The 14,860-nt window shown below is 33.3% G+C and overlaps 1 protein-coding gene across 4 annotated transcripts in view; it reads right to left on the bottom strand.

The window, feature by feature from the left end:
- LOC128239330 (alpha-taxilin-like) overlaps window positions 1-14,860 on the bottom strand; it is a 43,531-nt gene that overhangs the window by 28,219 nt on the left and 452 nt on the right. For 2 of the 4 annotated variants that reach the window (XM_052955940.1, XM_052955935.1), the window contains exon 1: window positions 7,681-7,821. The exons of 1 other annotated variant lie outside the window; for it this stretch is intronic. In XM_052955940.1, the coding sequence (XP_052811900.1) occupies window positions 7,681-7,728 (48 nt within the window). In that variant the 5' untranslated portion in view covers window positions 7,729-7,821. Of the gene's footprint in view, window positions 1-961; window positions 1,114-7,680; window positions 7,822-14,860 lie in introns of those variants that run through there. One more of the 4 variants, XM_052955936.1, reaches the window with a different exon arrangement.

Genomic DNA, 14,860 nt, shown 5'->3' on the forward strand with positions numbered 1-14,860 from the left:
ATTATTATAACAATGAAATCAATGAAGAGAAGAGTTGTGAAAACATGAAAGGGTGAGTCAAGCCCCCTGGTTAAGAGTACTTCCACCCTTCATACAGTTTGAGTTATTGCAGCATCCATGAAAACCACAAGCATGTGTGTGTGTCAGTTCCAACAGAGGAAACCTCATGTGTTCAATAAATTCATCAGACATCTTCAGGGGGAAGTTAAGGACACAATAAGGATACAATAGCTTCCATCTGTATGTGTATTTGCAAGCAATTCCTCAATTATGCCATTGATAAATCTGCTAAAGAAACACTGGAGTGTTACCAGTCCATCTTTCATTAGCAAAATATCTATTGATATTCCTTGTTCTATTTCTTTTAATTGATAAACTTAGTAATATCTTAACATAAAAGCCAATGTATGTAAAAAAAAATTATATTATCATACTGTGAGACTGAAGTCAGAAGGTATCAACATAAAACCGTAAGGTTTTGCAGATACCTTCTGGAATTAACCCCCACATTATTTAAATGTGATAATTATAAAGTAGGATGGGAACTTGGGAAATGATGTTTGCTTTCCAACAATTATGAAAGAGATCTTTTTTTTTATTTCTGTGACACAATAAAATTTAAAAAAAAATTGAAGATAATTTAAGGTAAGCCAAAACAAAAGGAAAGAACTAACAACATTGAAACTAAGTTGGAAGAGTGGATAAGCAATGAGGCAGCGGATCAATTAAATCCAATGTTGACAATAACATGGCCACAAATCCAAAGCTTCAAAAGAAACAGTCTACATATCAAAGATATGTCTAAGAAATAGTTCGGTAATTATTGGGTGAAAATTGTCAAGTTAGAGAGCAGACAACTTATATGGATGCCGCCCACATCAGGTAGCCCAGCTAACTCATGTCAAGAGTATTGCATGAATTCCTTTCAAAGGGTGACCCATTATCTAAAAAATGTTCTTACCTAAGCAAGATCAATTCCCTATAAATTTCTTTTGTTCACAAGCATCCAATGTATTTTAAGTGATTGTATAAACTCATGTTATCAGGTGTTTAAACTCTACTGCACTACTCCATTGATAGTTGTTTCTACCAAGCTCTAAACGCTACAAAACTATTTCCAGTACAGGTGAAAATAGTTTCCTGACATGCTTTCATGCCATTCAAATGATAATAATGTTGTTTTTTGTTGGATAATTTTACAGAATCCATTTTACTAAACAGCATTATTATTGCAGGAAATTTTCGTGTATAGAATGTAGGAATGGCATGAAGGACTGATTAAATATTAAGAATCAGTGTTCTTCCGGTCGGATGTATTACAAACTACGTAAAAAAATACAGAAATGCATTTAACATCCACAAAGGTGTACTTTCATTTTCATTATCTGTATTTTTCCCCAATCTTACACCATTAGACATCATGTGTTACAAATAATCACTTTAAGCTGATAAAATGTACTAGTTTTATCTATGCATACATTTTCTTACAAATTCAATAAACTCTTATTATATTTCAATTGAGTAAAAGTTTTTTATTTTTTACTCAAAATCAGGTTTCGACACAATGCACTTTTAGTAAGAAACCTTCAAATATTTCAAATACAGAAATCATCTAGTAGAACTGATGATAAAATCCATGCCATTGCAGTGATCCAGCCAGGTTTTGAACAAAGCAGGGTGCTAGGTCAGAAAGGGCACTTTTGATGCGCACTGAATGAGCCTATATCGGGCACTTGCAACGGTCAAGGTTTATTTCATTGTGTATGTGTTGTAAATGTTTCAATACTAATAGTTTGTTATTTCTACTTTAGTGTCAAAATTATCTATATATATATATATATATTATTTTTATACTTATTTCTCAAAACTGACTCTGTCAAACAAAAGGGCACAGCAGGGTGTAGCAAAAATGCAGCAGGGTGCTGGAAAAGGGCAGCGGGGTGCTATTTAGGCCTAGCTGGAGCACTGCATTGTTATTATATTCACTATGCAAAAATGAAAGTAAAATCACTAGAGCAAAGCAACTTTGACCCAGATAAGTATGCTTGCCAAAGTGGCAAAGGCATGCTAATTAAATTTCACTTTAACAGTGATCAAACTATTATCAAATCACTCCATTGTATTTATCAGGTGTAAAGTCACCTTATGAATTTTTGGCACAAAGATGTGGCCTGTCAAACAATAAGCCGAATTGACGACTATCATAGCTCTTTTATATCTGTTGCTCTTCAGCAGTGTTTCGATAAAACCCATTTGTTTCAATTTGGGATTTTACACACCAAGCAGTCATAAAACACAGACAAAAGCTTTGCAATTCCTCCAGAAAGTGTTTATTAAATATAATATGTTTATCATCTGCCAAGTAACCATCAGTGTGTTTTTCAACTTAGGAAATGTTGACAGGGCCCTTTGATACAAAGGGGAAAAATATTCAACTTGTTTTCATACCTTTTATCCAACAAACCCATCAACATATTAATAATATTTACATTTGATTGATGTTTAGAGGTCAATGTACATGTACGTAAAAAACATATATTATAAAAATAAGGGGATTTTTTTAACCTATTCTATATATACTATTCAACGAGAGAAATGGGGCCGAAAAAAACAGTGTAAAACCTTTTCTTGACCATGACTAGCTTTACAATTAATTGGATGAGAGTATATTATCCGAAAAGAGACACCAGGTTAAGATTCTAGTATATATATTATTATGTTTTGACAGTTTCAAATAAAAAAATCCTTCAACTCATAATTACACATTGGATATTTTCTTTTTGTGCATGGTACTACTATAAAACAATAAAATGGTCATGCACCAGTCAATTGTAACCACGACCCCCCAGGTCCGGAGGTATACCGGGATAGCCGGGGAAATGGGCCGTGATTTTACCTTTCAGATGGCCCTACAGTGCCGGGTGAATGCGGTGTTTTGTCTTCGCGCAAAATATACCAGGGAATGGGCCTTACCTAGGGTCCCTGGGTGCAGGGGGATTTGGTGGGGATTTTACCATCTCAGTTTGTCTCCGCAGGGTTTACAATTGGGAGCAAGACAAATCGGCCCCTTACCAAATCGGCCTACTACCAAATCGGCCCCTAACACGTTTCGGCTCTGCCATTTCGTCCCCTTAATTAAAATGACTCAAGACGTTTCGGCCCCTTTGTGATTTTCAACAGAGACATTTCGGCCCCTTAATTTTATTTTATTTTTTATCTTGAGTATAAAGAAAAACATTGTAGGTCGTCTTATAAATGTAAATAAGATCTGTAAATAAGTTTTAAATAACATCTTTAAATTTACAAATAGACAAATATGCATGAAAAACATTGATATGACTGATATAAAAAACATAATTAAAATCTAAATAACTATTAACCCTGATTTTTAATATAAAATGTTAGAAAATCTAAGAAAGTTTATTTGTTATAACTGTTAATTATTAATTGATCATTAAAGACTTCAAAGAAAATGTGTCTTTGAACCATGCGTTCTTTACAAGGCAAACGGTAAGTGTTGTGGGTGTGAAAAAGACATTCAAAGACGTGTGAATGAATAATTGTCTTTAATTTTTTAATGTTATTTACAGTTGATTAAAGAAGATTTGAGTAATATAAACACCGTAAGTATATATATTAAATCGTTTCTAAAAGTGGGTACCATTTGTTTTAAACGTGTTGCTGTGCTACTGTTAAATTTGCGTGTATTGGACATTATTATTGTTTATTGTATAAAAAACGGTAGTGTTTAAACATAATTCTGTAGATCCTTAGGACATACGCGATGTACATATTCTTGTTTCTTTAGTGTTGTATGTACCTTGCGGTATGTATAACACCGAAATCATTACCTTTTCATATTATACCTTAATATCGTAAATTCGTTCAAAAATATTGTTCGGAGTGTGGCGGATCCTTTATTCTCCAAACAATGTACGTTTAGTGATGTACCTGTATTTGACAACGATGATTGTATGAGAAATGCAGATTGGTTTGATGTGGATTGTATAAATGCACGCACTTGTTATTTAGATGCTTTGAAATTGTATAATGCCAATAAGAATGATGAAAGTCGTTTGATATTATGTCAAAAGAGAAAGTTATATAAAGATTTGATCCGTAGAAAAAAAGGCCAAATGTATAGACGTAAAATGCAGGAAATAGAAAATTTGAAGACACACTCGCCAAAAGATTTTTGGAAGTATTTTAAATCTAAAAAAAAGAGTGCAAAGAACAATATTTCGTTAGATGAGTTCAAATGGTTTTTTGAAAATCTTAGTAATAATAAAGTAGATTGTTGCAATGAAGAAGCAGAATCGTTTTGTAATAATAATGACTTCAGCCAGCCTAATACTGTATACCCTGAATTAGATAATCCGATTAGTATTGATGAGGTGAAGAAAGCTGTTAAAGCATTAAAACGTTGTAAATCTAATGGTAATGATTGCATGTTAAATGAATATTTTATTGAATGTGCCGACATACTTGCTGCACACATATGTGACATATTTAACTGTATTTTGAACTCCAGTTGTTATCGGGATAAATGGACAGAAGGGATTATTGTACCATTGCATAAAAAAGGCGGTGTAAATGATGTTAACAATTATAGGGGTATTACTCTTGTTAGTTGCTTTTCAAAATTGTTTACGACTGTATTAAATAAACGCATTGAATTTATATGCGATAACAATAATATTATTTCGGACCCACAATTCGGATTTCGTAAAGGTCGATCGACTGTCGACGCTATATTTTTACTTACGTCATTAATGCAAAAATATGTGAACGAAAATAAACGATTGTACGTTATATTTGTCGATATGATGAAGTGTTTTGATACTATTTATAGAAATGCGCTGTGGCTGAAATTATATAAATGTGGTATTCAAGGGAAAATATTGAATGTTATGAAAGATATGTATCAAAATGTTAAATCTTGTGTAAAATCATGTTCATCATACTCAGAATACTTTAGTTATGCAGTTGGCTTACGACAAGGGGAGGTAATGTCCCCAATATTATTTTCACTATTTGTCGAAGACCTAGAATTGTTTTTACAAGATAGCGTTAATTCTGGTATAAACATAGATGACGTTATATTAATTATGTTACCGGCTGAAACTCAACATCAATTGGATTTACTTAATACTTATTGTAATACTTGGGGTCTTAGAGTAAATACAAATAAAACTAAAATTATGGTATTTCGTAAGTGCGGACGTTTATTACCGCATGAAAGCTGGACCTATGATGGCCAAAACATCGAAGTCGTTAGCGATTTTAACTACCTAGGAACTGTTTTTAACTATACTGGTAATTATGCATTAAACCAAGAATATTTAGCTGGAAAAGCTTTAAAGGCTTTAAATGTGTTACTGTATAAATGTAAAGAGTATGATCTAAAGCCTCATATATTTTGTCAGTTGTTTTCTAGATACATACGTATAATTAAGTACTGGTTGAAAATAGCTAACACTAATAATATATTGATAAGTGTTGTATATCTGCAAGCAGTAGCTGATAGAAATAAAGGATATTCCAATTGGGTTACCAATGTTAAAAAACTTCTTAATGATTATGGTTTTACACATATATTTGATAATGTACAAAATGTAAACGTAAATACATTTGTTCACGAATTTAAATGTAGAGTTATAGATACATTTAAGCAGGAATGGCATGGTTCATTATCTAATAGCTCTGTTCTTGATATGTATAAGGTATTTAAAAATGCATTCCAGTATGAAGAATATCTGAATATACTACCAAGCAAATACCGACTTTATATTTGTAGATTACGATTATCTGTACATCCATTAAGGATACAAACTGGACGATATGCCAGAAATAATACACCGCGTAATGAACGCTACTGTATGTGTTGTAACCATCTTGATATTGAAGATGAATACCATTTTGTATGTATATGCCCATGTTATTTAGTTATAAGACAGAAATACATTAAACGTCATTATTATGTTCGCCCCTCCGTGTTTAAATATCACCAACTATTAAACTCTGTTAATAGATTTGAGCTTATTAAGCTCTGTAAATACGTTAAGGAATCACTATGTATCCGTAACTGTATTCTAAACAATGATACATAATTCTGTTCATCCTCTTTTATAGCCTGTTTATGAAGCTATTACACTACTGCGTTTACATATTAATACCTTATAGTAGTTAATAATAATTGCATAACGCTCCTGTAACACAAATATTTGTTCAACTTTTAAACTTACCTTGTACAAACACATGACATATTAAAGTGAATTATTATATGTGATTAGACAATGTACGTTAGTATCAGTCTTAATAAAATGTCTGTTCTGTTCTGTTCTGTTCTAAAAACACCTTTTAAGCCAGTATGGTTTTGCATATGTATTCAATATCAGATTAATAATAGTTTGTTTTTTTCATCCTTACCTGATTTAAAATATAAATTCATAAAATGTATAACTTATGTCTTACCATGTGTTTGTTTATTTATTATTAAATTGTAGTTAATAAGAAGACGTACTGTATATTAGTTCTTATAAAAATCTGTTTTCTTCTTTTCATAAATCATTATCCATCAATTCAGATGTTTCGCAGTTCGCCACTGCGGAATCGTTCCTTGATGAAACTTCAAATGAAGTATCCGCTCTAGACGCCAGGATCATGGATGAGTGGGACTCATACGATTCGCATGATGTCACCTGCGAGGAGTTCCTGAAAAATGTTGGTGCCATCTACGGCGGGCGATAGGTGTTTGGTCAAGACTGATGTTAGACAATGGACATGTCATTATACATAATATTAGCAACATAGTTATGTATAATATTTAAAGATTATTTTAAAAAAAAATGAACTCTCTTTCGTTTTATAAAAATATCTCGTGAATAAATCTTTACATGTTTTCAAGTGTACAGATATTTTCTTTAAATCTATTTTTATCTATACCTTTGTATGTATGTATATAGCTTTGTCTATTAAAATAAAAAAAATGAAATTACATGTTTTTTACTTATATTTAGAAATAAAAAAATGAAATATAAATAAGGGCCGAAACGTCTCGGTAATCAGGGGCGAAACGTCTACGGGATGGGGACGATTTGGTAAGGGGCCGAAAAGGTAACCGTTTGAGCTAGGGGCCGATTTGGTAAGGGGCCGATTTGTCATGGTAGCCTTACAATTGACTGGTGCATTATATAGCTTGTTTTTGTCATATTATAGCAGTTATATGCTTTAACCCAGAATCGCAATCAAAATGAATGGCACAAATGATGACAAAAAAATTGAATGGGAAGAATTTGCATATAAAAATCAGTTCACTTACTTCAAGTTACTGTACAATTATTTGGTCTAAAAAAAGTGCCATGGCTGATAAACCAATATTACATGATATGACTGATTTTTTAAAACCAGTAAGTGGTGCTTAAGGGAAATTAGTTATTTCATGTGATAATTTCCATACAATGATAAATTCCGACTCGAAATGGATGATACTACTGATATTTCCACGATGATTGAGTCCAACTGATCTCAAGCCCAAGCTTGTTGTGCGGCTTTCCAACGATTTAGTCGATTATTATTGAAAAGTAAGCGACAGAAATAAAAACTACGAAAATATATTGGAAGTTTGATACAGTATGTTATTACCGCCACTTTCATTTCACAAATAGCACAATAAACTACCTTTTCCAACGCTGTTTCGGTTTGGTTTCCTTCGAAGGTGGCTGCCATATTTGTTGAGAGCTGAGTTTCGTATCTAACACAACAATGCAAAAAAAGTTTTAAATGATATTGCCAAAAAATATTCTACCTTGAAAAATAAAATTGTCTGACTTTCAATATTTTTTTTTGGTTTAAAACATCAAACACATCATAAAAAAGAATTCGCAGAAATGCCGTACGGGTTACACTCAACTAAACATGTCATTAGTTCACTCAGCGGTTATTCCCCTTTACAAGAATATTTAGAATGATGTATGTATGTACTATGTTTTTCTTTAGACCTTGCGGTCAAGGATAACCCGTGAAAGTGAAACACTTATTTCCAATGGGGTTCTTTGTTTTTGCTGAAGGGACAGCACGCTGAAGAGACAGTGGTGGGATACAAGGAAGTCCGGGTGTTATACCCTAGCTCTTTTTCGAAGATACCCCTTGGTTTATTTACGTGCTTGGTGTAAAGCACCGATACACAGGGTACAACTTTCCTGGGTTAAACCAGTACTGAGAACACCACTTTTCCAAGCACTACCCTGCCGAGTGCCAGACAAGGGAGCTACTTGTACCAACTTTTAACGTCTTTCAGTATGACGCGGCCAGGGATCAAACCCACGACCTCCCGCTACGTAGGCAAACCCTTAACCACTAGGCCACGGAGTCGGTCATGTGACCTGGGACCAATAACAATGGTACGTCTGTATTCACTCGATATTGCATCGCTGTAAATAATATGTGTACATTGATATCGATCTAATCATTGTTATTAGTGATCAAATCAACAGACGACAGCATAATTTGCATTCTGAGTTGTAATTTAACACTTGGTTTCTTCTCCCTTTAATCCAACTCCCAGATATGACCAACTGATTTCCTAACGGTTACGAATTGACTTACACAACGATTACGAATTGAACAAGATTGTGAGGTTACAAAATGACCAGATCACTCATATAATGTATATGCTTATAATAATTATTTGTTTTACGAATAATAATGATTAATTGTCCCCTTTTACAAAGTCTGTTACCTACATTCAGCACATATGAAGCATACATTAACAGAAAACTTTTCAAAACTCCATATCATTTATCAAAAGGCATCATTGATAAAGGGATTTAGTTTATCTTCTGCCAAAGATAATTAAAATTTAAAAGATCTTGCCTTACACTGAATTAAAGTTGGACTTTTACAGCTATGCAGTAGTTTCATGGGAACATGCAATTCCTGACAGAACTCCCCCTGCACTCCTTATGCAGATTTAGTTTTTCTCCAGGAGCCACATTTTATATTAATCGTGGGCAAATTGATCACAATATCAAACTGAAATCATTTGTAAGGTTCAATATTGGTCTTAATGGTTCCTAAATCATGCTGTAATGGAAATCGAGGTCATAATAAAGTTTGAAATTCAGAAGCATTTAAGGCTTATAAACTGTATTTGCCATAAACAGCTATGATTATCAATGTATAAACAAAACTAAACAAAGTTAAAAGCGTGTGTTAATTCAGTAATTTACTTTGAAATAATTTTTGGTGATAATTTGTATGTTTTCAAGTTCAATACTAGACACAAGACAAACAATTAAATGCTCTACTCCATATTTCAATTTTTAATGAATACAGCCACTGACGATAATCGATTCTGTGATTTTGCAATCAATAAATTGCGACGTTAACAATTATTTTTTAACTGTAATCAATTGACATTTTAACCCTACTGTTATTCTTCCCACATTTTTCCAAAAGCATATGATTGTCATTTGCTTGATTATTTTTATAGTACATCAAACTTCAGATTTCATATTTTTATTTTTTAAACAATCATATTGCTAACAATACAGGTAAAGAAAAATATAACTATACTGACAAACAAAGCACAGAAGAACAACACAGTTTAAAAGTACATAAAAACATCTAGCTTTAGTAAAGAAAACAGACATGTTACCCCATTACAGTTACCCCAAATAATTCAATTATGCAATCAACTAGCTTTGTTGCTGCAAGCATAACATCAGAATTATGTTTACAAAACTAACTGTACATTGAGATATTTAAATTAAGTTCTTGGAATACTTGTATTATTTTAAATAATTTGAAACTCTATTTTTTCTAATTTTGATTTGGTACAGTGTGAGTAAAAATTAATATTGAACTGTGAAATATATTGTATAATTTATATAATTGCATTTTAAGCATAATAGAAGAAAAAAATAGAGATTTCATCTATAGACTAAATGTTTACGTACTTTACAAAAGTCAAATGCATCATCTGCAGTACACTGCTTTTTTCCATCTACAATATGGGCAACTTCCGACCAAACCACAATAATACAATCATTGTCCTAACAGAGGGCAGATTTATCCAGGCAAAAATTGTTACATTGACGATAACTTCAGCTCAGTAGCCGGTATGAAGATATGAAAATAATCTTGAAATGAAATGACTGCCATGATTCAATAAATAAATAATGTTCTTTATAATGTATATGGTCATCAGTTTTGCCCGCTATCATCATCTTTATAAGTCTTAGAGAGGATAATTCTATCTCGGAGGAGCTTGAAGAGTGTGTAATAGTTGCAGAAGAGAACGAGGGCGATACAGATGATGTGGTTCCACTCGCTACACTGTAACAGCACAAAGAACTGGTAACCAACCAGAAGCCATGTGAGGATCAACATCCAGTTTAAAACCCGCAGCGGCCGGTGGAACAGAAACTGCAAACAAAAGCAACAGGATCATAAATCTAGTTGTATTAATTTGGTAAATTATGTGTACATATCATGATGCTAAATACCTGGTAAGAAATTCCGCCCCAGTAATTTAAGACTGTGATTAATTAAATTATCTACTGAACCCAAGTTCATGTTGTATTATTGTGTCCATTGCTAACTTTAATATTTTTTTAACTGGTTAACAGTTATGAATACTAATGTTTGGTTAACTCATATTGTATTCATTCATTTTCTTATTACAATTTAACCACTACCAGTAACTGACATTAATTCCTTCTGTTGTGATTTCAGTTTTTAATAACAAAATATATGTCAAAAATTTAAACAATTACCGTAACCTTAGAAAAATAATCATTGCATCAACTATAAATTCTTTAATGTATGAACAAACTGCTTTAAACAGAAATCAGAGCAGCATACATAAAAACGCCCATGCATGCTGTTTCCAGGCTCAGCTGTAACGTTGACCCCCTCAGCTTTAAACAGTCCACGTTCAATAGTGAGTCATTTGCCATATCATCTTCATCACCCAACAGATTTGGGATAACTTCATCTGGGGTAACAATAGAGTGAACACTGAAAGAGTCCACCGGTTCACTTTTAACAGTATTTCCCAAAAAGCGAATATCCCTACTAGAAAAAACGTCATTACCCGTGTCTGTTGATAAACAGGAGTTTCCCTTTTTAATAGGTTGGTTACTCTTTCCCCAAATTGATTCCAATGATTTTAAACATTCGGTCGTTAGAATATTATCTGCATAGCGTTTGGCCTCACGGATGAACTTAAAATTTCTACGACTCTGTGCAATCTGACATTGTTCTGTAACAATCCTATTGATCTTTTCTTGGTCCTTGACCAAACCTAATTGAAAGATCAATAATTTGGCAGATGGCATCTGTACTTTGCGAGAACATAAGGTTTCCATTTCCCGTACAATATCATCGGGATTAATTGGAATTATCCGTTCTGTTTCTTTCCATGACCTTTTTGGGCTCCCTTCCAAAGACTCGGAATCTGTCATCCTGTAAAGTTAAATCAAATTCCATTATCCTGAGATGCCCTTATTCTCCTTCTCGCAAGCCGTACAATCATACATACTCAAAGTCACCCACTCCTCTCCTCTATCATTCACACAGCGCTCATAAAAACATATCCTTACATTTATCACAGTGTATCCTACATTTAATCTCTGTTTGTGATGAAGTCATATAACAATTATAACGTCTTCAGGTTTTTATTTTAAATAATTCTGAACACCTAATTGCAACTCAATACACTTCGCTTTTAATCATATAGCGTTATCAATAGCGTCTGCAGCAATATAAATTCTAGTTATATAAGTTCATTTATAATAAACTTTCTGTATAATAATTTATCATGATTCTTTATATCATGCTTGGTAATCTTGAACTTATTATAAGTGCTTTCAGTGCTTTGATTTGTTTAATGTTATTCTTTACAGTTCTCCCCCTTTTTATTAATTTAGACATTTATTATGGGTGAATGTTTTGAATAAGGTGTTGCTCTAGAAGTGGTGTATCTGCTTTTATTTGTTGGACATTTAGTGTTGAGAAAACATGTACTGTTGATAGTGTTTCTCTTGAATTGGTATACTGTATGTGTTTATTTGTTGGACATTGTTATTAAAACATATACTGTTGATAAAACATTGAACTGAACTGTTGTGTTGTATTCATGAAATATCGATATTGCACTTGAGATAAAAACTACTACCAACTACTCTTTCTAGCTTTCACGCCATAAGCTTTCCTTGCAACTTTATTTTAACCCTAACCTGATGATGTTCAGGACAATCTGATTGGAAATGCCCCATTCGTGCATATTGAAAACATCGCTTACTTGCTGGAATTGAGTGTAACATCAGTACCTTTGATTTTACTCTCTCCCAGTTCCAATAATCTAGTCCAATATGTCTGGATATGTTTGAGAGTTCAAGCATCTTACTTTGGGACATTTGAGCGACCGCAGCTACGCTTTTCTCTGCTGACACCTTCTTTATGGGTTTAGACCCTCGGCACAAGCAAGTCAATTTGTCCATTACTTGTGCCACAGTAGCTGGCCTCTCTCTTATGGCACGTTCATCACATGTTTGGTCTTGGGTTATTTCCTTGTACCTAAACTGATGTGATAGTTTGTCTCCCGTGGACTTTGTGTCCAGACCATTTCTCTCCGAAAGTCGGAATTTACTTTCACCAGCTCCTAATCTACCCAATTCATCACATTGGGACCCTCTTTCCCAGATATTACCTTTTGTTATTTGGGAGTCACTTCCTCTAGCCCCAGAACTAACCAAATCATCAATCTGGGACCTTCTTCCCCGAACATTACCATATGTGGGTCGAGAGTCACTCTCTACAGCCCCAGAACTACCCAAATCATTAAATTGGGACCTTCTTTCCCGGACATTGCCATTTGTTGGTCGGGAGTTACTTTCTCTATCTCCAGAACTACCTAAATTGTCAAAGTGGGGCCCTCTATCTAAATCGTCCAATCTACCCTGAGCATCACTTATACAAGTACTTTCTCCACTACCCCTTAACATACCCGAAATCGGGTTCTGAATTTTACTCTGAAGTATTTCCCCATGAACACTGCTTAAGTTATTAGGTTCATAATTCATTACCCCAATACTTTCTCCACTATCCCTTAACGTACCCGAAATCGGGTTCTGAATTTTACTTTGAGGTATTTGCTCATGTACACTGCTCAAATTATTAGGTTCATTATTCCTAACCCCATTCATGAAACCAGCATTTGGTACACATTGGTACCCTGGCTGATAACCCATGTAACCTGGGCACATGCCATTTATTCCCAGACCTTGTTGTATTTGTGGGTGCATCATGTATGAATTCATGGGATATGGATACATCCAAGGCGGCATCATAGTCGGAAATGAACCCATTGGATATGGATTGGGTGGTTGAAATGGTAGATGGAATTGGTACGCACATGTTGGTTGCATTGGTGGATACACTAGTGGTAATGTACCAACAAGAGGAACTGAATATGCCATGAGTCCCTTTATGCGTTTCCTATAGTTTAATTATTAGAACTTTGTGGCTTTGAACTTTTCTGCCTCCCTTACTTTTTCAATTGTTTCATTCATAGTTCTCTAATTTAATACAACCCTAAACATCTCCCCCTTTTCACCAATTTAAACCTTATCCTAAAACTCTTAGTTGTATTTAAACCTTTGGCTATTTTCATTTCATCTCATTACTTTCCAAATTACTTGGAAACTTTATTATAGATATGCTTGTAACGGATAGCAAACGTAAATCAAATGCTGTTTTTAAGGTGAAAATCCAATTTCTTGGAATAAATTCTTATTCCCAGAAGCAGATATAGTACCTTTATTAGTTTTTATTAATATTTTCCAAAATATTGGAAATAATTAATGATTGCACAAGTTAACACCCTTTTTATGATTTTATTTTCTCAAAGAATACAACCTAATTCAGTTTGACTACTTATATTTATCATTGTTATAAAATCACAATTTCAAAATACCTATGTGTTTCCTAAGAAATTAGGAACAATCCACTTCTTGAAAATTTTTCTTTTATGGTTAAACTGTCAATTTAGTATATTCATCCATTATGACTATTACCAAATAATTGGTATAAATAACTAGCACTCTGTAAAACTCTTTCTCCCCAGCTTGCAATATTTGTCTACAGAATACATATACCAAGTTTTTGGTAATTCAATCTTTAATCTATATTTATATCACAAAATTATCAATAATTTAGAATAGCTCTTCCAAACACTTTGGAAACTTATAGATAGACAATTATTATATCCGACACTTGTTGTTGTTGTTTTTACACATTAGAATTAAGTGACAATTGTTATATATCCAATAGTTGGATTCTTTGACACAGAGTAGTACACCCTAGTTAATAGGTGACAATTACTATATCAGACACTTGTTGTCGTTGTTTTGACACAGTAGTATTTAGTGAAAATTATTATATCCAATAGTTGGATTCTTGAACATAGTAGTATTCACCGACAATTATTTCTAATTTGTCAGACATCCAATATCCAACAATTTGGATGTGATGTTTAGTTTAACTTTAACTTACTTCACCTTCAAAAGTCAGCAACTGGTGCCCTCAGGTATAGGAGAGCTGAATATTCCCCAACTTATGGCGATGAACACGCCACTTCCGGTTAACGTCGGAATGTAATATGCATGAAATACGCACTAATTCTACAAGACATGCATAAAAAATATGTCAGTAAACAATTTTTAGTGCAAACAAAATAGATGAAATAGAAATATTCAACGGAAAATCTCCCGGCTAATTTCAAAATTTCAAATTATGATACAAAAAGGCCAATAATTGGTCTATTTCAATTGCATGTTATACACAATTCAATGAT

This window comes from Mya arenaria, chromosome 6 (genome assembly GCF_026914265.1).
Source record: "Mya arenaria isolate MELC-2E11 chromosome 6, ASM2691426v1".
NCBI lineage: Eukaryota > Metazoa > Mollusca > Bivalvia > Myida > Myidae > Mya > Mya arenaria.